The sequence below is a fragment of the Grammomys surdaster genome, unplaced genomic scaffold (genome assembly GCF_004785775.1).
Source record: "Grammomys surdaster isolate TR1022 unplaced genomic scaffold, NIH_TR_1.0 341, whole genome shotgun sequence".
NCBI lineage: Eukaryota > Metazoa > Chordata > Mammalia > Rodentia > Muridae > Grammomys > Grammomys surdaster.
In genome coordinates this window covers 777,260-800,566 of record NW_021604760.1, presented here as the reverse complement: position 1 = coordinate 800,566, position 23,307 = coordinate 777,260, and the positions used below count along the sequence as shown (strand labels likewise).

At 42.3% G+C, this 23,307-nt stretch overlaps 1 protein-coding gene across 1 annotated transcript in view; it reads left to right on the top strand.

Annotated features, from left to right (window-relative positions):
- Cachd1 (cache domain containing 1) overlaps positions 1-23,307 on the top strand; it is a 220,359-nt gene that overhangs the window by 176,056 nt on the left and 20,996 nt on the right. The window contains exons 9-18 of the mRNA XM_028778781.1: positions 351-584; positions 5,155-5,304; positions 5,932-6,055; positions 7,039-7,156; positions 9,236-9,404; positions 14,403-14,545; positions 15,193-15,374; positions 16,512-16,622; positions 21,075-21,197; positions 23,189-23,288. Of these exons, the coding sequence (XP_028634614.1) occupies positions 351-584; positions 5,155-5,304; positions 5,932-6,055; positions 7,039-7,156; positions 9,236-9,404; positions 14,403-14,545; positions 15,193-15,374; positions 16,512-16,622; positions 21,075-21,197; positions 23,189-23,288 (1,454 nt within the window). The remainder of the gene's footprint in view (positions 1-350; positions 585-5,154; positions 5,305-5,931; positions 6,056-7,038; positions 7,157-9,235; positions 9,405-14,402; positions 14,546-15,192; positions 15,375-16,511; positions 16,623-21,074; positions 21,198-23,188; positions 23,289-23,307) is intronic.

The following is a 23,307-nucleotide window of genomic DNA, read 5'->3' as shown; positions in this document are numbered from 1 at the left end:
ACAGTCTTTTGAAGAATCCCTTTGTGCTTTTGACTGGAGCCATTGCGTGTTTTGGCTTACAGTGGGAACTGGTATCATCCTGGGTCTATATTAGCTGTATTGAGACCCCTTGGATGCTGCAAGTCTTCGTCTATTTGTTTTGAATTTTGTTTTTGTTTGTTTAATACAGAGTCTCGCTATATAGCTCTGGCTGAATTTACTAGTAGGCCAGACTGCCCACCCCCTGAGTGCTGGGATTGAAGGCATGCACCACCACACTCAGCACAAGACCTCATTTGTATCCATAGTGGATCTAAATGGCAAACTGCTTCCTGGAGATAACCAAGCTTCTTCCATATTTTTGATTGTAGACGGGTTGACTGGTTTGAAGGAGTTGGCGTTCCTCAGGGACCTGGCTGAACAGAACTCTGGGAAGTATGGAATCCCAGACCGGACAGCCTTGCCTGTGATTAAGGGCAGCATGATGGTGCTGAACCAACTGAGCAACCTGGAGACCACAGTCGGCAGGTTCTACACTAATCTTCCCAACCGGATGATTGACGAGGCTGTCTTCAGCCTCCCCTTCTCTGATGAGATGGGAGATGGTAAGTCTAGGGAAAATGTCCCACTGTGTGGAAGAGGAAAGGGATGAGCAAACAGAGAAGCTGCCCCTCCCTGTTCAGTCTCTCATGTCTGCCACCTAACCTGCTGTGCACTAAAGCATAAGCCCAGTGCTCTTTCCTCCTTGCTCTAGCCTCAAAAGATGGAATGGTATGATTTGTGAGGCAGCTTCATGAGGAAGTGCCCACAGTCAAGTGGCTTCAGCTGGTGCCTTTGCGTCACAGTGCACAGGGAAACACAAAGATTGGCCCCACTGTGTTTATGGATCTCACACTTCTTAAGTCTTTATCACATTAATTCTCCATTCGGCCATCTGCCAAGAGGAATAAAAAATCTGTGAATTTTTTAGGATTACTTCATATATCTATATGGATATTAATGAGTATTAACATATTAAGATGTCTACCTACATATATACATATATACATACTTACATACATATATACCACCCATCTATAATCACTGCTTGTTTGCCTTGGCTGTTAACACCATCATCCTGATGCCACAAGTACCCAGAACAGAATGTTGAGCAATCGCTTTAACTGTCATGTGATTCAGTCACCTGACCTGAGAAAGGGGACTCATTTCACTCAAAGTAGCACATATAAAGTGTCTATACAAATGCCTGGCCAATGGCAAGTCAATTCTCAGGAAAATAGAATCTTTTTGTTTTTAAATCTTCATTTTATTTTTTCAATGTTTCTTAGATATTTAAATTTTTATATGTAGGTATGTTTTGCTCACGTGCATGTCTAAAGCATGTGTGTCCTGGAACTAGAGTCATGAACTCTTGTGAATCAATATGTGGGTGTTGGGAATCAAACCTGGTCCTCAGCATGAACAAGTACTCTCGACCATTGAGCCATCTCTCCAGCACCATCTCCTTTTCCTCTTCCTCCTTCTATGCCTCCTTCCCCTACTCCTCTTCCTCCTCCTTTTCTTCTTCTGATAACTTATGACAGAATTTCTCTGTGTAATCCCTGGCTGTCCTGGAAGTCATTCTGTAGGCCAGGCTGGCCTCAGACTCAGGGAACCCTCTGCCTCTGCTTCCCCAGTGCTAGGATTAAAGGCATGTGCCACCACGCCCAGTTTAATCTTCACTTTCTTACTTAGCCTTCTTCCACGAAGTTGTCGGCATTCCAAGAAAATTCACTTAAAAGGCAGCAAGGGACATGTTTTCTAGAAGCTTTTTTTGATTTGTTGGTTTTTTGTGCACACATGTCTCTGTGTGTGCATGTGTGTTGGGTGTACATACTTGTGTGTGCCATACATACACCAAAAACGTATGTCTTAGGTACCTTCTTCCTCAGTTGCTCTCCCCCTTTTTTCTCAGTCTCGCACTGAACCTGGAGTTGACTAGTGATATCTAGACTGACTGGCCAGCAGGCTCCAGAGTCCGCCGTGCCAGCACTTGCCATGCCACTCAGCTTCTTTACGTGTGTGCTGAGGACCCACAGTTAGATCCTAATGCTCATGGCTCCATCATTTTGCTGCCTGAGCCTTCTCCCTGGCCCAACATATTCCTTTTATATGAAGAGGCATAACAGCTGCTGTTCTTTTCTTTTCCCTTCTTCATGGGTTCACAGATGTGTGTAGTTGTAGAACCCCTGCCTTCTTCAGTCTAGACTATTTCTCTTGGTAGTAATAGTCCCGTGACTTAAACAGATGTGTCTTTTTTTTTTTTTAATCTTTTAGTGCCAGCCAAGTGCTGTACCACACAGTGAGGTGGAAGGTACACAACCCTGTCATTAAGATTTTGCTGATATGAGACTGATCAAGAAGTCCTATAAATACTGTGTAAAAGCTATAAAGGCAGATGTAGAAATGCAGTCCTTTAGGAACCCAGCAGGATGAGAGAGAGAGAGTGGAGCACTTCCTAAAATTTACACCTTACGTGAGAATGTAGAGTTACCTGCTTGTTGATGTTTCCCAACTGTTAGCCTGCAGGTCTCATTTCACAAATCCTGCACAGTGGATTTCAGTCAGTATTTGGCACATCTGTTTAATTTCCGTGCCAGAATGTCCCTTCTATCATGCTTTCTGCTCTTAGAACTTATTAGGTGACACATCCTCTGGCTCCATGACTTGAGAACTTGAATGCAGAGAAATCAATGTAGATGCTAACTCACTGTAAATTAAATATCATTTGATGAGCCATGATCTGTGTGAGCAGGAATGCAGTATGTGCATATATTTGCTGACCATGGATCTCTTTAAAACATAACTTACCTGTATGTTTAAGGTTCAGGTAGAGAGGGCAGTGTTTGGAGATTTTGTGAGTGTGAGTATGTATAGCTCAACATACTTTATTTTTCACATTAGGGTCAAGTTCCTTTCATCCAGACGCTGGGGAAATGACCCAGTAAGGAGCTTATCTGAGTCCAGATTCCCCTAGAGCCCATGTAAAATGCCAGGAATGTGGAGTCACATCTGTAACCCTGGTGCTGACATGAGCAGAGAGAGGCAGACCACAGGGGCTCCCTGGCTGGCTAGTCTAGCTGAATCAGTGAATGCCAGATTCAGTGAGAGACCCTGCCTCTATCGTGCAACTGAGAAAGACACCTGGCATGGACCTTTGGCATCTGAGTGAGTGCCTGTGTACATACATGTACAAATACAAACATGTAAATACATACACAGGCACATGCACATGCAAATCGGTTAATTGGTAATTAGTTAATTTACAATACAAAGAGTCTCCTGTGCAAGCTCATAATGAAAAAAGTAAGTATGAGGCTCATTTTTCAGTTCTTTTTGTCATAGCCACAAGAGGTTGGACTGTTTGCATCTTGGTCATGGAGCACCACTGTTGTACTTTACTGGTCTATGAAAGTGATTTTAATGTTAAACAAAATCCCAGGGAGAAGTGGCCTACATTGGGACCTTTGTCTTTATACTGCTTCTCACAACACTGTGTATGCCATACACAGCCATTCATCCAGGAAGACCTAAACACAAACCTCCTGCAGGATGAGCAGTTAACACCGTCCTCAATAACTGCTGTTTTCAAACAGATGATAAGAAACATTTTAAATAAGAACTGAATGGAGGGTACTTTAAAGGTTTGACGAGACCCCCTACCCCCTATGGAATGAGTTTTTACAAACTTTTTCAGGGATGTGTCTCCTTCTGCTAAGGGATACATTTGGTTGGTCTCTGCAACCACACCAATTCAACACACCTAGAGTATTGTCAGCATCTGCAGTTCTCTATTTGGAAGTCCATTCTTTGTAGACGTATTTAAGAGTGTCCAAATCCAGGCTGGAGAGATGGCCCAGCTGTTAAAGCACTGACTGTTCTGCCAGAGGTTCTGAGTTTAATTCCCAGCAACCACATGGTGGCTCACAACCATCTGTATTGCGATTTAATGCCCTCTTCTGGTGTGTCTGAAGTCAGCAACAGTGTACTTATATACATAAAATAAATATATCTTAAAAAAAAAATAAGACTGTCCAAATCCTTCCCCAAGGTGTTCTACAAGGGAACATGCCACCAGGTACAGGAAATTGTAAGACAGAAAAGCATGTCGTTTTTATGTTTTGAGATTTATTTAAAGATTGCAACATGGTTAGAGATTGGAGAGATTACCTTGTCTTGGCTTCAGGAAAACACATCCATATCCATGAAGATGGAAGGGCTTTCCCTGCCTTACAGTGGAGGCAGGAGAGTCTGGTGCCTGCCTGTCTTCTTAAAGCTATCTCTACACCTTTCTCCCTGCACAGTTTCCTCTTGTCTGCCTTTCCCTTCCCAGTTCTCCTGTTGTCTCCTGTGGCATGTGAGAGAAGTATAATCTGTATATTTTGAAAAATTGCTTTCAAAAGAGGAATACAAGAGAATAGATCCCCGAGACAGTATGGCCGACAAGACCTACACTCTTCCCTATCTGGCCCTTCACATGCCAGCATGGGGACTGGCCTTTGTGACTAGAAATGCATTCCTATGGACATTTGATTTTCCTTCAGCTACTCAGGGTTCTGTGTGATCAGTACTTGTGCCTTTCTAACTTTGCCCTTCTCTGTCTTGGGGGTTTTTGAAAAGATATGTTAATGAGTTGTAACGGCTGGCTCCTTTATGAACTCCTATTTTAGTTCAGTGTCCCCTAGAAATAAATGGTTCCTTTGCTCTGGGTCCTGTGAGCATCGGCAAAGGGATCTTATGTTGACTGTCACATGTATAATCCAGTACAACTGGAATGCAACTCACATTGTTTTCAGACTCCTTATCCAGAGCTGTATTGGCGTACAGCTGAATCTCGCCACTTTACCCGATATATTCGGCACTGCGATATTTTCTATTGATTCTAAGCAGCATGGCTTACATAGGAAAGTAGGGGGGGAATCACCCATCTTTAAATTAACTGCCATATTTGACCTGCCAAAGGGCCGTCTTCTCTTCCTTTGTCTTACTTTCCATGCAGTCTGCAAGGGCAGAGCTTAGGGCCTGGACCACAGAAAACTTTTTCCAGTGTTAGTAACCTTCATGATTCACAAGAGCCCAGATCCAACCATTGTTCAGACTTCTGTGCCATTCTTTGATTCTATTTTTAACCCACAGGTTTGATAATGACTGTGAGTAAACCCTGTTACTTTGGAAACCTCCTCCTGGGAATCGTAGGTGTGGACGTGAATCTGGCTTACATTCTTGAAGATGTGACATATTACCAAGACTCTTTAGCTTCCTATACTTTTCTCATAGATGACAAAGGTAATTACAAAGAGTTAATCATAAGAAATAACACTTTTACTTGCAACTTAAAGAAAGCAGTCTGTGCATATTCTTGTATTAATAAATGAAGTGGAATAAAGAGAGTTCTCGGAGAACTCATGTCACCAGGACCACTCTGGCAGTGCAAATGTATCATAGAGACGGCCGAGTGATGTCACAAACCATGAGGTCATGCTATGCTCTGTTGTGAGATTGTTGGTTTTTAAAACATCAAGAAGTTAGTTAGACTTGGGGGTGAATAGCACATAGTACGAGGTTTAGATGGCTTTTTGTTAGTGTTCTTATCTTTAGATTCCCTGGCAGGAACGTTTATGTATAGCAGATTAGAACATTCAATAAAATGAAAACCAGAAAAACAAATACCCCCTAAATAGCCTCAATTACACAAATGTTCAGTACTCTAAGACCTCTTTCAACACTTCAGGAGTTTTATGAGAGCTCACATAAAACAGGGTGAGTTTTATTGGGCTGCTAAGGGATACATATGGGTTCTAAGCACTGGGAGCCATCTCAGATGGTCCACAGTTTAACCAGTGATGGGCAGGTTTGTTAGAACCAACATCTTGCTACCTCTTCCTTATAACACATCTTGTTCTGTGATTTCAGGGTATACACTTATGCATCCATCTCTCACCAGGCCATACTTACTGTCAGAGCCTCCCCTTCATACTGACATCATACATTATGAAAATATCCCCAAGTTTGAATTGGTTCGGCAAAATATCCTAAGGTAAGAATTGGTGAAGGATACAGGATTTCATGTTCCCTCAAAAGGGGACCTGTTGAGATCAAGTGTGTTTTCCACAGGGTGTAAGGCAAGTATTGAAATTATCTTGTTACCAGTGGTTTTCTGAGTAAATTTTTTATAATCATAAGAGGCAAGGGTGGAGGAGATGGTTCAGTGGGTGAAGGTGCTTGCTATGCAGGTTTGGCAATCCAGAAACCATATAAAAGTAGAACAAAAGAATCATCTCCACATAGTCATCCTCTAAACTACACACTTGTACCATGGCACCCCCCCCACACACACACACATGTGAACACATAGACAATAATAATAAATAAAAATTAGATTAGAAAACAAGAACCTAAAGAACAGCAGACAGAATCTTGATATAACAGGGATATAAAGTCTCTCAAAATTGTTTAGAGGCAATGTCCTGTCAATCAAATTTTACACTTACATCGAGTTGAATTGTAAAATAAGGTATGTGTTAGCTCATTTCTAGAAAGTCTGATGTTTCACCCATACTTAAATGTGTTAGCAAAATAAAAAGTTAAGATGAGGACCAGTAAATAGCTTATCAGCATAGTGTCTAACAGCACTTTATGCAGCACTCTCTCTTAAAATAAAAACAGATTGGATGTTTTCCAACTGTGATATGTTACTTTGGCAGACGGTAACCTATGGAGGAATGAGTCTCCGTGCCCATTGGTTGAAAATTAATAAGTGAGCGATTTGAGACAAGTCAGTCTCTGGAAAGAATTAGGACTGTGGGGCAGGGTAGAGGCGGAGGATGGCTTTCAATGCAGAGTTGACACAATGCTTTTACAAAATTGAAAAATCTCGCATCGAGTCTTTCAAAGTGATGAGTTTCAATGCTGTTCAGAAGCAGGTGGTGCCCATTGGCTCACAGCTTCCTTCTCGCCTTTAATTAAGTGCTTAATTCTCTCTCTTGCCTGAGGCATTCAGTTCTCTTTTTTTCCACACAGCCTCCCTCTCGGCAGCCAGATCATCACAGTCCCTGTGAACTCGTCCCTGTCTTGGCACATCAACAAGTTGAGGGAGACTGGAAAGGAGGCCTACAATGTGAGCTACGCCTGGAAGATGGTGAGTGATTGGAAGTCGTGTGGGTCCGACGGTCCATGAAGTCCAGCTCAGTGCTCTTCTCACCGGAACAGAGGAGCGTGTGGGTCAGCCTGTGTGGCTGACTAGATTTAGAGAGTTGGAGAAAGAAGACATTCCACAGATGGTTTATATAATTTTTTTCCTTTCTTGTTTAGAAAACCGGTAATTGATCATGACAAAGAGATCAAATCATATCAAAAGATATAAAAGGAAAAAAAAAAGATCCTCTCCTTCCCACCCTTGACTCATTTCCCATCATAACCACTTCAATCCAGTTTTCAGGACTGTTTTCCTTCACAAACAAGTGTCTGTGTGTACACTTGCATGATGTTCGTTAGTGGCTATATGAATTTATGTAGCTAGATTCAAACCTCTTCAAGTGACTTTTTTTTATTACAATTACTAATGTGTGCATGTGTGGGCACATAGAGGCCAAAGGACACCTTGTGATAGTTCCCTCTCTCAGCAGGAGAGTCCTCAGGGAATCACAGTTGACAGGATTTAGCCACCTGCTAAGCCACCTGAAGACCTATTTTTCTTTCAAGATTTATTTATTTTATGTATATGAATACACTGTAGCTGTCTTTAGACACACCAGAAGAGGGCATCAGATCCCTTTCCAGATGGTTGTGAGCCACCATGTGGTTGCTGGGAATTGAACGCAGCCCCTCCGGAAGAGGAGCAATCAGTGCTCTTAACCACTCAACCATCTCTCTAGCCCCCTCCCCACCCTACCCCCCAACACACACACCTTTTTTAAAAAATATATAGATCATTCCCTGTATTTTGGTTGATATTGTTTTTATTGTTTTTTATTTATAATTTAAACTCAGACAGTAGCAAATTGGGGTTTTAAAAGAAGATATAAGTACATAAACGCCTTCTGCAAAGGAAATGAGGCCTTAGATTAGAGATTGGAGTGTTTGTCCTCAGCACGGACAGATGGACAGTGTAGCCGTGACTAGGGTATGCTCAGGTGCCGTCTTCTACCAGCCCCAGTCATACTGGGCCTGAGAGTCATAGAGAAACAAATGAGAATACTCTTGCATCAATATGGCAGAGCAATGTTATTGGGAGATCCCAGGTTCTGTACCCAGTGGAAGCAAAGATGTTCATTTTATCCCCAAATCTCAATTACTGAACTTAAAAATGCAGTCGTGCTTGCTATTTACACCAATCTCCGTGATCTGGGGCAGTCACTTTTCCCTGGCTGCTCGATGCAGTCACAGGGCAGAGAAAGCAGAGGTATGTGGCTGATGCCAACATAGTACGACACACTGTGGTTTGGTATAAGTAGAAATAGATATCCTAAAGTAATGATTTAATTACTCTAGACTGAGCACCTGCCTATCATGGACAGATATGTTGACCCATGTAGACTGGGCAAGAGTACCATGTGCTTCCTGTGAGCTTAAACAGTGATTGTGTTCATCTCCAGCCTGGGGAGGAGACAGTGTTTGTAGGGGACAAAATAGTATGCTGGGCTCTGTAGTGACTGTCCCTGAGCCCTTCTCTTAATGAGGATTCACAATTAGTTAACAACACTCCCAGAACACTTTTATAAAAACAATGTGCTTTTTTTTTTCTCTTAGAGGTAGAGGATGTACCATGGGCCATGGGAAACAAGTCAAGCACTCTATCACTGAACCATACCCCAGGTTCCTCTTGTGCATTTAAGGCCAGATTAGAAATTACCCCTGTACTCTACCTGTATTGGCGCATACACACACACTTATGTTCATTAACCCACACACATGCAAACACACATACACACTCACACATGCACACGCACATGCACATGTCCATTAACCCATCTAAGCCTGACAAACCAGGGTCACAGTTGCCGATGGACTCCTTTTCTCTTCATTCATTCGCTGTAGGATATTGTGTTACACACATGTTCCTTGACCAGAGAAAGGAAAACAGAAAATATCTTCTGTAAATCCTTACAGCCTTCATGCATTATTCCAACATCACATAGCACCTTCCACAGTGAGAAAATAATATATGCAACTTTCTGTGTTAGGCATCCATTGCTGATGTATTATTTTTTTAAAACAGGTACAGGACACTTCCTTCATTCTGTGTATTGTGGTGATACAACCGGAAATACCTGTCAAACAACTGAAAAACCTCAACACTGTACCCAGCAGTAAGCTGCTGTACCACCGGCTGGATCTTCTGGGCCAACCCAGTGCTTGTCTCCACTTCAAGCAGTTGGCAACATTAGGTGAAGCTCACGGGCTCCTCAGCCTCCTCCATGATCTTACTCATTCAGATCATAAGATTTCATCCGAAACATCTGTTTGAATCCTGCTCCCTGCCTGTCCGCCCCCCACCCCAAATACTAAATGTTTCCAGTTCTAGAAATTGCAAAGCAGCCAGGTATGATGGTTTACACCTGCAGTGCTGGTAATAATTAGCCTGGAACAGGCAGATCACTGTGGGCTGAAGGCCAGCGTGGACTGTATATTGAGTTTCCAGACATCCTGGGCTGTGGAGTGAGGAACTATCTCAAGAAACAAAATAACAACAACAAAATATACTCCACCAAAAGCAATAGCTTTCTGTCCTAGCTGTTGCTAAGTTAGCACCTGTCATCAGTGTTTCTTCCCTACCTTCCCACCCCACCTCTTTCCACCCTACCACACTCCTACCTGCCTCCGTTTCCTGCCATTCTACTCTCAACTTGAGCTTTTAGAGTCCACCTGAGTGAGACAATGTGTCATATTTATCCTTCTCTGCCTGGCTTATTTCATTTAACGCAATAATCTCCAGTTTTATACAGGTTTCACTAGTCTGTGGCTACATAGTATTATATTGTATTTCTGTACCACATTTTCTTCATTCTTAGTTGATGGACACTTAGGTTGTTTTCATTCAGGGTTATTATCAACAGTGCCACATTGAACGTGGGGGTACCAAATGTATGGTCTAATATTCCTTTAGATAAGGGAGTGGAATTGCTGAACAACATGATAGCTCTAGTTTAAATTTCTAGAGGAGCTTCTATAGTGTCTTCCATATTGGCTTATTGTAGTAACTTACTTACCTGCTGACCAACAGTATTCAAGGCATCCCTTTTTCCACATCTTTATCAAAAGCATTACCTTTAGTCTTTGGATAAGAACCATTCTGGCTGGGGTCACGTGATTTTGCATTGTAGGTGTGATTTGTATTCCTGGTTGTTTAGAGATAGCAACTGGTCTATATATCCCCATTGGCCAAGCTGATATATGAGTCATATACACTTGGTTGGCTATGCTGATGCATGCCAGGTACAGAGGAGGCCTTTATAGCCTATGTAGTCAATACACTACAGGATACCCACTGTTTAGATAAACAGCTGCCTTCTTTTTCCCTGTTAAAAATATTTACTATTCAAAAAAGTTCATGATCATTACACAGCAAACAAACCAAGTAGAGGGTCAGAGGTTAGAAGATCAAGGACGGAGTCTCCATTTTCTGAGTTCCAAATGTGAACAGTGGAACTTGATTTCCTCCTAAATTTGTTTCTACAAAGTTCTTCCCAGATACTAGACCAACACTCCAGGCCAGGCTAAGTGATCTTTTCTGTGGCATACTTCAAAAATATCAACAATTTAGAGAAAGCCTGTGATGTTAGTCATAAAGGGCTGGATCTTACATTTGTTTGTTTGTTTTAATTTGGGCTCTGGGGTTTCTATGTCTGTTTTATATGAGAGAAAATATTATATATATATATATATATATATATATATATATATATATATATGTTTTCCATTTTAGTAAAATAATTTACAAAAAAGCTAAGACTTTTTTGAGCCAATAAACTGCACATTACTGCTGGCAGAGATGAGGCACTGCCCTGAGATTGAGGACAGGGGGTGGGTTGGAGCTCCTGGTGAGAAAGAAGCAAAAGCCTACCTACTTAAATTTCATTTGCATACTTCCTCATAGGTACACTGTCCACTATATTAACTACTGGCTGCCTGTAGCTGTTGGGGACTTGAAAGTCAGAATCAAGATATATGGGATGTGTGGCATGAATGTTAGATTTTGTTTTATATTAACTACATACTGAGATGACCATATTTTTAATTTTTCAGAAGTGTATCAAAATTAATTTAATCATTTCATTTTCTTTTGTTTTACGACTTTCAGTTTTAAATTGCACTTACAGATGCCATTATATTAATGTTACAGTTGGACAGCATCGCTCATGAGTGTACAAGGACAATGTAGCACTTTTCAACTCAAACACACAGTCTGATTGGCTGATGCCAGGCCACATAGGCAGAACTTGGATCACTGCTCACTTTCACAGGGAGCTCTTCCCACCATGCCATCCATGCTTACATGGGTGGCAGGACCCTGGGGAAATGTGGAGGGCTCACCGGGGATGGTCTTGTCTCAGGTAGCAGTGGAAGTAGCACAGACTATTAAAACACAACAAGAAAGGAATGGGAGCGATGCAAGTGGTTTCTGTCTGACTTCCAGGATGAGGATTTGACATGTATGGTAGTTGTTCTCCAAAGAGGCCCTGGGGTACAGTGCACACTTGCCTTATACACAAACACTTGGGTTTCCATCCCTTGTACTAAGAGGGAAGACCGTGATAGAAAGATATCATCTCTTGGCGTCCAAAAAGAGAAAGAAAATGTGTTTTATTTGGTTTTATTTTGTTTTTTTTTTTTGTGTGTGTTTTTTTGTTTTATTTTTTGTTTGTTTGTTTTTTCGAGACAGGGTTTCTCTGTGTAGCCCTGGCTGTCCTGGAACTCACTCTGTAGACCAGGCTGGCCTTGAACTCAGAAATCCGCCTGCCTCTGCTTCCCAAGTGCTGGGATTAAAGGAATGCGCCACCACTGCCTTGCGAAAATGTGTTTTAAAAATACATTCCTAAGGCAGTTTTACATGTACGTACGTATGTATGTATGTATGTACGTATGTATATATGAGCCTGTATGTATGTGTTTATGTTTGTATAAATGTATAAGCTTTCTATGTTTGTATGTATGTATGTATGTATGTTTGTATAAATGTATAAGCTACATCCTAGACACAAAGCTTTGAGTCTGATGTGTTGTTGTTTTCTCCCCCGTGATTCCTAAACTGTCTCACGACATCAACCTTTTCTGAAATGCCAACCTCTGTTTCTGTAAGAAAGACTCGCCCCACCCCCCACCCCCCAGAGCATCTGTACTTTTCTTCACCTGGCCCTCTTTCAATAATCTTGACTTTGAACTGTATTTGTCTTAGATAATTGTTTTCTTCTAGATTCTTTCTCCCTGATCTGAGGGGATGCAAAGCTCCCTGAGTACAAGTACACACACACCCTCCGTCTCAGGTGCACACACGTGCACACCTTTCAGGGATGGGCCACTGACTCTTAGCACAAGTCAACAACATGGTATGGGTCAGCCTTTGGAAGCCTCTGCTTTGTAGCCCTTTGCTTCCTTGAGATTAATGCAATAGCAATGTTGCAGGCCATTTTATGAAGCTATCCTGAGAAGTAAGAACATCACAGGAAGCAACAGCTTCTGAGAATGGCATCCTAGCAACTGAAAATCCTAGATGGAAACAGTCCTGCAGTAATGCCTTTGGGGAAACATTGAAAACTTATACAATAGTGAGGAATAGATGATAAGAAACTCATAGATGACAAACTTCAATGAAACTTTTAATTTTTTTAAAAACAGTTCAAGTATTTATCAAACTAGAGGAGGAGGAGGCTGTATACTTAAACTTCTTCAAATAGCTTCCTGAGTCTGGGAGGTGGAGGAAGAAATCAAATCCAATATTCTCAACAGGTGGAGTCTCAAATGAAATGGCTTTCTCTATCCCCCCAGCACAAGCCTTCACATCCTTAACGTGAGAATGGAATCACAGAGTGACTAGGCTATCCTGGCTCCTTGCTGGAACTGCTTTTGCCATCCATATGGCCTCTCTCTGTAGCCCATACGACAGAATCTTGCAACAGTTCATGCTTTCTAGAAGAAGGGACTCCCCCCCCCTCCTCTGTCCTCAAAGTTATCCCTACTTCACTTTTCACTATTATGTGTCTTTTCTTTCTATAGACTCGGGCCCGGCATATGCTAGGCAAGAACTCTGCCTGTATATCCTCAGCCCAGACTCGGTTTGATTTGGCTTGATTTGGTGGGGTTTTTTTTTGTCCACCATATTAAAGCTTACCAGGTTACACTGAAACATCATCTGTGAAAGCTGTCAAAAGAAATTAAACAAACAAACAAACCTACAGATTTGAAGGAGATAGATTGTGTCATAGAACACCATTATGTGACATGAAGTGTATGATAGTGCCTTATGACACATTCTAAAATATAATAAGGTTTAACATTATGGTGCATGCTTTTAACTATCAGGAAGGAGAAGCAAGCAAATCTGTGTAGCTAGCCTGGTCTACAAAGAGAGTTCCAAGCCAACCTAGGGCACACAGTGACACCTGTTTTAAAATTAATTAGATAAATAAAAATACAGTAAAGTTGAGCAACAACAAAAAAAAAACGTAAATAGAAATTTTAGTTTCACACTATGATTAACTGCAAGGATTTTGTCTCAAATAGGAAACTAGTTTCCATGTTAGATAGTATTTAGGGCTATTCACAAGGGATGCGCTCTAAACTTGGTTTATGCCACGTTTGCCTGCCACCTGTGATAATAATTTTTTAATTTGGTTTTTGCATTGATGCCAACATTCCTCTTCTCTCTTCTTCCTGAATCACAGCACTGATGTGAATTCTCATAGGTGTCGCTGACATGCACTCTTCTGCCGGCACCTGTAAAGTACCATTCAGCTTCACTCTGGAGAATTCCTGCTGTTATTTTCCTCACTTTGCAAATGTTTGCCCAACATTTCATGGCCAGGAAATAGCAGGTCCCAGATTCTGTCCAGTCTGGCTCCATGTTTGCGCTGCATTCTTTCCTAGCAGATACACAGCTTGCCTAGCTCAAACACTCAACGATTTCTGCTTCCAGCATTTGTGCCTCTTTGGGCCCATCCCCACACTCCCCTTCACTCCTGGGACCATAAGCTCCCTGAAGGGAGAGAATGTAGCTTTTTTTTTTCCTTCCTTTTTTCTTTGCTCCCATTGTCAAGCTCTTTGTGTCCTTGTGGAAGGCACTAAGCCACCGTAGCAGACATGTTGGCAGAGCCTAAGTGATGGCTTTTGTTTGGGCCCCAGATGAAGTCTCTGTGTTCTGAGATCTGCTTTGTTGGGGTCTCTTTCAGAAAGTCCAACCGTCATGCTGTCTGCCGGCAGCTTTTCCTCCCCCTATGAGCACCTCAGCCAGCCAGAGACCAAGCGCATGGTGGAGCATTACACGGCCTATCTCAGTGACAACACTCGCCTCATTGCTAACCCAGGGCTCAAAGTATGTACTGGCACAAGCTACATCTCTGGGGCTCCTTTCCTCTGTCCGGGGGTGGAGGTGGGGGTGGGGCTGGCAATGAAACTTTGAAGTACCCAACCCTGCTTGCATCTGGACCTCTGTAGTCAGGAGGCAAAAAGGCAGAGTGTATGCCCTGGGGGAGACTAGTCAGCTGTGACCCTTTTGATGGATTAAGAAGCCCAGTAGGCCACATGAAGAATCTACTTCAGGTCTCATATGCACTGGGGGTTTCCAAGTGGGGGGTGTGATAAAGAGACCAGAGAAAATTTCCCAGTCCATTGTTCCCATGGTAAAGAAGTGTTCTGCTGTCCTTTGAGATAAATATGATATTCAGGCACCAAAAAGGGTGAAGGCTCTGTGTGTGTCTAATAATTCACCGTAGGAATTTTCTTAAACTGAGACAGGCCAGCTAGATGAACAACCGAGTAGTCACATCTCCCCTGACTGTATTCCGTGAACCTTTGTTATCATCAAGTTTGGCTGCATCCATCTGCTCTGGAAAGGTTTTGAAGAAGCAATTGGGCTTGCCTTCTCTGCGAGAGAACCTCGGGGAGTCCTGCCAGCAGCCTACACTCTTTTCATGTGAGCTTTTTTAAAGGGGCCCTGCAATGTCTTCTTTTGTTTCTTAGTTCTCTGTCAGAAACGAAGTAATGGCGACCAGCCACGTCACAGATGAATGGATGACACAAATGGAAATGAGCAGCCTGAACACGTACATTGTCCGCCGTTACATAGCAACACCCAATGGTGTCCTCAGAATTTATCCTGGTTCCCTCATGGACAAAGCATTTGATCCCACTAGGAGACAGTGGTGAGTCTGTGGGGGCTTCAGTTCCCAGTTCCTCCTAAGCCCGGTGAGCCATGATAAACACATATAGTAATGGGCAGTCATGGAACATGACACTTTCAAGGGGGAAAAATTATTTTCAGTATTTTGTTTAATATTAGATTTTCGGGTTATGTTTTGACTGCAGTGCCTTTATCTCACTATTGAAATTTTGTCACAGAACATCTTTACATTTCTCTATTTTGACTCCTAAGGGCTTGCTTGATTCCACCCTCTTAGAGGGCCATCTTGAATGAAATACTTGATCTTACTCCATGTAATTATGGCATCAAATTACACAGCTCATATATGACCTGTGGAAAATGAACACATTAATTTCAGGAATATTCTTTTACCTCTGGGCTTTGTTTTCACCCCAAAGCTAGCCAGACACTATGGCAGGGAAGCAGCATAAGCCAACAGCAGAACTGCTTGTTCTGTGTTGGGTAGCAACCAACTCACTCAGGAGTCAGTTCTTCATGCCTGCTCCTCATTTGTACTAATCCTGGATGGTTTCTTTAGGTTTATTTCTCTTCTTTCATTCTATATTTCCTTCTCAACCATCTGAACTACAGATCTCACTAAAAGCTCAGAGTCCAGTATATATTAGAACAGAAAAATCTCATTTTCTCAATTCTTTATGTTGCTGCTATCGTCAGACATAAAAGTGAGAATCTTGGTGGGTCTGCAGCTCAGTGGTAGAGCACTTGCCTCGCATGGGTAAGCCATGAGTACAAGCCCCAGCTCCTCAAAAAGAAGTCAGGAGCTAGAGAGATGGCTTAGTAGTTAATAGCCATCTTTTGCAGAGGACCCAGGTTCAATTCCCAGTCCCACTCACATTGTGGTTCCCAGGCATCTATAACTCCAGTTCCAGGGGGTCCAACACTGTCTAATCTCTGCAGGCACCAGGTATGCACATGGTGCACATACATATAAGCAGGCAAAACACTCATGCATAAAATTGTTTTTCTTTTTAATTTAAGGAAGATTTTTTTTTGATTCTTTAACATCGTAGCAGCACTGTTTATAATGAATATTTTAGAGCTACAAACTCACTGTTTCTTCAAACCTACAGAGTAGTTTATACCTTAAATCACATGACTTTTCTTGGGTCTCTGTTAGGTATCTTCATGCAGTAGCAAATCCAGGGCTGATTTCTTTGACGGGCCCTTACCTAGACGTTGGAGGAGCTGGCTATGTTGTGACAATCAGTCACACAATTCACTCATCCAGGTAATTATTTCAATTAAATTTTATAGTCACTTAAAATCGTATAAATTCCATTTAATTTATGTTATGTGTGTTTGTATGCATCCATGTGTGCACAGGACACACATGGAGGTTAGAGGACAACTTGCAGAAAGGGAGTGGTTGCCTTGTACCATTCAGGTGCCAGGGATCAGGACATCAGGTTAGCCCACTGAGCCATCTCACCAGTCCTTTCCAGTCACCTTTCAAATCCATCAAGATTTTGGATCCCACATGAAAAGCAGGGTGGGTGTGGCCACCCATAGTAATCCCAGTACTCAGGAGGTGAAGAGCAAGTTGTATAGCTACACTAACCAAATGCATTAAATACTAGGTCCAGAGGGAGACCCTGCTTCAGTAAATCAAGCAGAGAGTGACCGAGGAAGACAGTTGTTATCACCCTCAGACCTCTGTGCAGAATGCTTAGGTGCACCTACACACATGCCTCACACATACACATGCAGAAAGGAAAAGAAATACCAGCAGGAACATGACTGCTTTTATTACTAGAATTGCTTCGTTTTCCAGCAAGTGAACATTTTTTAATGAGGAACAATGTCCCACGGCGTCGGACTATTGTGTCTGATTCTTTAAAATTATACCAGTTGTTTGCTTTAGCTTTCCATTTTGTGTTTTTGAAAGTGTCTCTTAAAAATAAGAGCTTTTTGAAAACTGATGTTGCCAGACGCTGGTTAAAGTCAGTATTGCTGGACATATATACGACTTAAAACTTCAGTTCGGTGAAAGTTTGGATGGGAAGGTGCATCGTTTTAATCCCTTCATTATTCAAGTAGCTATTTTCTCAAAGCAACCAAGAAAGATCACATTTTACTGGCAACCTGGCACGATGCCTTCCTTAGAGGAAGCAGATTTTCTTGGTTTTTCAGTGGTGCTCACTATTTATCAAATGACTGATGCTAGTTAGAATTCCTCTGACATAAGGTCATTGAAACAATAACTTGAAAGCAGAGTGGGAGGGAGTCCCAGCATCAGGCCCCTGTCTCTAAGGAAAGCCATGCATGCCTGCTGCCAGCCAAACGCGACTCTAGGGCCAGGGTGTCTGCTTGACTCCTAGCTTTTCTCATAACACAAGTTTCATACATAAGCAAATAACCCTGGTATGGAGTACATTCCTTCAGTGTTTCTGTTAGCGCCATCTGGTGGGTGCGCTGTGTCTGAAAAGAGAGACACACTACCCCTAAGGTCTAATCAGCTGAGGAAAAGTAAAAAGACTGTCTCCTCAAAAGACAGAGCCCATCTCATCTTTGACGACAGTAAAAGGGATCCGAGGTGGCCTTTCAAAGATAACAGCCAGGTGTCAGTGCAATCAGGCCTCCTCAGGGCAGCTCGTTGTCAAGAGCACTTAGCCTGTCTTCTCTTGAGTGCCTTCGATGCGTGGGTCAAGACCAGTTTGTGAGTATATGTGTGTAAGCATTTTTGTTAAGGATTAGGGAAATGCAAGAGCCTGATGGTTTGGTGGCCGAGGCTTTATGGTGTCCGTTCCAGTGAAGCATGATTGGAACACAGTGACTTTTCAAATGGGAACAGCATCAGATCTCCTCTTTGGTTACCTTCCTGTAACCTGTGAGTTTACCAACAACAAAAATCCCAGACTCTGAGTCACTGTGAGTACAGATACCCCTCCCCCCACCAAGTAGGCATATGCTTTGGCTCTGCTCAAAATGTAGCCCTCAGAGAGCCTGTCGTGTGAATATTTTGCTTAACTGGGTGCAATTTAACTATTTAGAGCTGTGGCTTTTTCTTTTATCACAGTCTAGATCCAAGTCAGTGGCCTCTTCCGTTGCTCAGCCAAAGCCCCCGTGGCATGCGCTGAGAGACAGGCTTAGCAAAGGTGCCAGCCTGGGAACCTGCTCCCCTCCTTGATATATAGATATAGCTATAGACATAAACAGATGTAAATGTCCTGCTTATGATTTATGTGACTATAAAAAATCCTTCTTGCTTTCGTTTCCGCACTAGGCTAGAGGGGTATTATAGCCTATCTTAATTATTTTAATGATTAAATTAAGCAATGCATAAAGCTCCTAGAACAGCGTCCTGAACATGGGAGGTGGTCGGCTGATACACAGCAGCAGACGCTGTTCAGGCATTGACCTTGTGGTGCTTGAACTGGTCAGAAGAAACCACTGACCCAGATACTCCACGTGTCTAAAGCACAGCCACTCAGCCTGGTTTCAGATGTGCTTTGGGAGAGAGCTGGGGAGAGCTTTCTAACTCAGTGCTCAGCAGTCACTGACGGGAGCTCTGTCCGGACTTTCATAAGCATATCTAGCAGCCTGACAATCTAGCTGGTCATTCTTACCGTACGATAACACTGCCGGTGATAAAGAACCTGGACACGTGATCTCAACAATCAAAGTCACAGAAATGGATTTTCATCAGCCTGGCCCATTATGTTTAAAATTGTAGATTCGGCTCAATAGTTCTATACAATTCTTTGAGTTGCTATGGTAACAGTATACCTGTCTACAAATTCAGGTAAAATACAGAGCTAGGCTCCAGCATCTATTGATTCTACAGGCACAGGTAGCTGCCATTCGAAGGAGGTTTAGAAATAAAATGAGCAGATCCCCAAATACCTGAGCAGTACTCTTCACAGGTGCAGCTATATAGTATCGTAGAAAAGAGCTAGCCTCGGGTACTACTCTGCATACAGGGAAAGGATGATATTAAGTTTCTTAACCATTCTCAGTCTAATGTTTTCATTCATAAAATACAAACTACAATTCTTTTCTAGCTTTTTCCACAGAAATTAAATTGTTTTTACAGCCCTTAAGACCTGACTTAATGGCTAAGACCATATGCTTTGGAAATAGGAAGTGAGTTTCTATCTATGTACACACTAATTATGCCATGATGTTAGTCAAATACCTCTCTTTTCCAAGCTTCAGGTTTCTTAAATCGATAAAGCCTCCAAAGATAACCACAGAAGGGGCTGGAGAGATAGCTCAGCAGTTAGGAGCACTAATTCTTGTAGAAGACCCAGTTTGATTCCCAACATGAGTTTCAGGGGATCAAGGGCTCTAGTCATGTATATAGTATACATATATAACATGTGTAGATACTCATACACAGAAAATAAAAATAACATAAAGATCACTGAGAGAAAGGGCTGGGGTTTTTACTCAGTTCGTAGAGCACCTGCTGAGCTCATAAGCAGTAGCCCGCCCCACCCCAGATTTAAACCCCAGCACTGTGAGGAGAAAAGAAACAAGCCATCATGAAATAGTTAGGAATGTTGTTATTATTTATTTATTTATTTTCGTATGTTCCTGGTATTCAGGCAGGAAGGTGATAATAGCTATTAGGTTCTCAGTGCTCCATGTTGGGGTCATGGCGAGCAAACCCTGCTGGTTTCCACTGAGTGACTTCTACCTGAATATATGACAGTGAGGTATTTTGCTAAACATGAACACTCTCACGTTTGATTGCAATCACCGACTTACTTTGTAAAAGTACTATTATTATCTTCATTTTTGTATGAAAAACTGAAGCTTTCTAAAGGCAAAATAGCAGTCAGGAATCCTATAAATAAAGCCAACTATGCCAGAACTTGACCCTACATCTACCAAAATGTCAACCAGTAGTGTCAGGCTTTACTGGCCAGCTTTACCTACTGACTCTCCTTTTTTGAGAATAATAGTATTATAGAATAGAGGTTTTACTGGTCTGCAATGAGAAGACTCATTCTTAATGTGACTATGTTTTGAGTAGTTCATCATGGTGTAGTGAAAAGAAAACTGGACGATGTTCCTGATAAGTATTGTATGGCCTTACTATGCTTGCTCAATCTCTGAGAGAACTGTTTCCTTACCAGCAAAATGCAGAAAGTAATTAGTGGCAGCCACTCATGTTCATTTTCTAAAAGTCTGCTGAAAGTAACTATATGGTCTGTGAGATGGGTCAGAGGGTCAGGGCTCCTGCTGCAAACGCAATGGGCTGAGGGGCTATGAGGTAGAGAGAGAGAAGTGACTCAGCCACGTTGTCTTCTACACACATACTGTGGCAAGCATGCACCCACAAATACCCACAGACAGACAAAATACATGCTTATATATGCATACATACATACATAATCATATATACATACATATGTACATAATTGTTTTAAAATTTGTTTTAAGTAGCCAGACCAGCCACCTCTCACATGTCTATACTGATATTTTTGCTAAAAAAAAAAAAAAAAAAAAAAAGAACATAGGAGGGGTGTGGCCATATTCCACAACTTTTCATGTTTGGTGCTGGTCTTGTTCAGAAAGCCATTATGAAACTCTTAATGTCTCCCCTCAAGCTGTCTGTATGTTGTATTCAGTCACTCAGCATTTACAGGTGTGGGAGGTGGGGAGGGCATGTATTTCCAGTATCAGACAATGTCATGTATGTGACTCTTACTCTCATTGGTCCTTTCATATAAAGTACACAGCTGTCTTCCGGACACACTGTGGCTGTAATGGGTATCGACTTCACACTGAGATACTTCTACAAGGTTCTGATGGACCTCTTACCAGTTTGTAACCAAGATGGTGGCAACAAAATAAGGTAAGCCCTCAGGGGACACCATTTCCTGTCTACTGCCAAAATGAGAACAAATCAACACTAGGTATGGACCAGGTCAAGACAGGAGATTGAGTTCATGGCACATGTGAGGTCAGAGGCTAACTTCGGGTGTCTGAGACGAGCTTCCTTAATTCATGACTGCATACACCAGGGTACCTGACCCGTGAGCTTTTGAGGATTCTGTTGCGGTGAATTAGTTAAACCACTTTGGCTCCCTGCATGCTGCACCTGCCCAAAAGCTTTCTGGATTTGTGAATGTAAGACAGACAGACAGACAGACAGACAGACAGACAGACAGACAGACACTCACACACACACACACACAACGCACCAGCCAATTTTGATATGCCTTGACTAGTTCAATAGTTGGACACTTCTGAACTTCCCTGAGGCTTGTACACACTTCCCTCCAGTATTCCTGGCTTAACATCTTTTAAAAATCTATGTTTTATCTCTGTTGCCCTGTTGCCATTTTGGCAGCTTCCATCCCTCCTCCCCCATTGGACTCCATTCCCTTTACATCTACATTGTAGGATACTTTCTTTCCTGCAGCTCTTAAATCTGAGCCTTCTCCCTCCAAGTCATGGTGATTCTCCTCTTCCCCCCCCCCCACCCCCGTTCATTGGCACACAATCTAAAAATCCCACCCCATCTCCCTGCCCGGCCAATGGCTGTATGGCAATTCTTTATTATCAACCGAAGCTGGCTGGGAGCAGGGACTCTCAGGTCTGGAAGAACAGCTTTTGGGAGCTGAAATAAGACAAAGCATTACAACCAATTTTCAACAAGATTCTGGTTACAGATGTGTGCTAGTGCACCGAGGTTTTCATGAGTCTGGATAATCTCAAGACAAGTGTTTTTCCCCCTGAGCCATCTCCCCAGCCTTCCTTTCCTTTTTTGAAGGTGCATGCTGTTTATTATTTAGACAAGCAGGTATGGCACACAGCAAGAGGACTAGCGCAGGGCCCCAAAGTCTTGCTTCTCTAGGAGCCAGTGACTAGAAGCTCAGCATTGGCATTGGGAAGAGCAGAGGGCACTTTCTCTCAGGCAGCACTTTTGATGTTAACTTCGTCATTAAGCCAATCTTTGTAACATTTCAGCTGCTTGCTTAGACTGCACTTTTACATTTTCCCAGAAAGAGGCTCACAGAACCGTGAGACTTTGCCTTCTGAATTTCAAAAGAAAATGTCTGATCAAAGCAAGGGCATTCCCTTGATTCAGTGCAGGCTGCTTTTAAAAATAGCTTCTTAGTTCAGTCTTGTGCGCCACGCTTCACGTCATTGTTGAATTTCACATTGGTGCTTAGTGGGAGCAGTCAGGGATCTTGCCGCTGCTATGACTAATGCTCAGGGGAAGAAAGTAGAGCATAGTCTTGATTAAAGTAGTTCTAGCACTACTTAATGTTGCTACCAGTATGTTTTATATGTACTGAGTGCTGTATTTTGTTTATGTTTGTAAATACTTGTTTACTTCTTTCCTCAAAAAAAAAAAATGAGCTAGCATATTCCTTCTGATATCTTGTGGGCACTTCGTCCATGACAGTGGTTCTCAACCTATGGGTGATGACACCTTAGGAGTCCCCTAAGACCATCAGAAAACACAAATATTTACGTTACAATTCATAACACTAGCAAAATTACAGTTATGAAGTAGCAATGAAAGTAATCTTACGGTTGGGGGATCACTACAACATGAGGAACTGTACTGATGGGTAACAGCATTAGGAAGGTGGAGTCTACCACTCTATGAAATGTATAGGTGACCTCAGAGCAATGTGTTCTTACCATAACCTGGAGGCCAGATAGTCCATCACCTCAGGGAAAAAATGTGTCTATTTGCCAGTGAGCCTGCCTTTATTTTTCCCCCAGAAGTCTGGATAAATGCAGTTTGTTTTAAGGCAGGCATATGCAAGTGTTCTTTGAAAGCATGGTAGCCACTCATGTGAATAAAAGACATCACTTGTTTTGGTGCAGGTGCTTCATAATGGAGGACAGAGGTTATCTGGTAGCTCATCCAACCCTCGTTGACCCCAAAGGTCATGCACCTCTGGAGCAGCAACACATCACCCACAAGGTATTTATTGGCCAAGAGG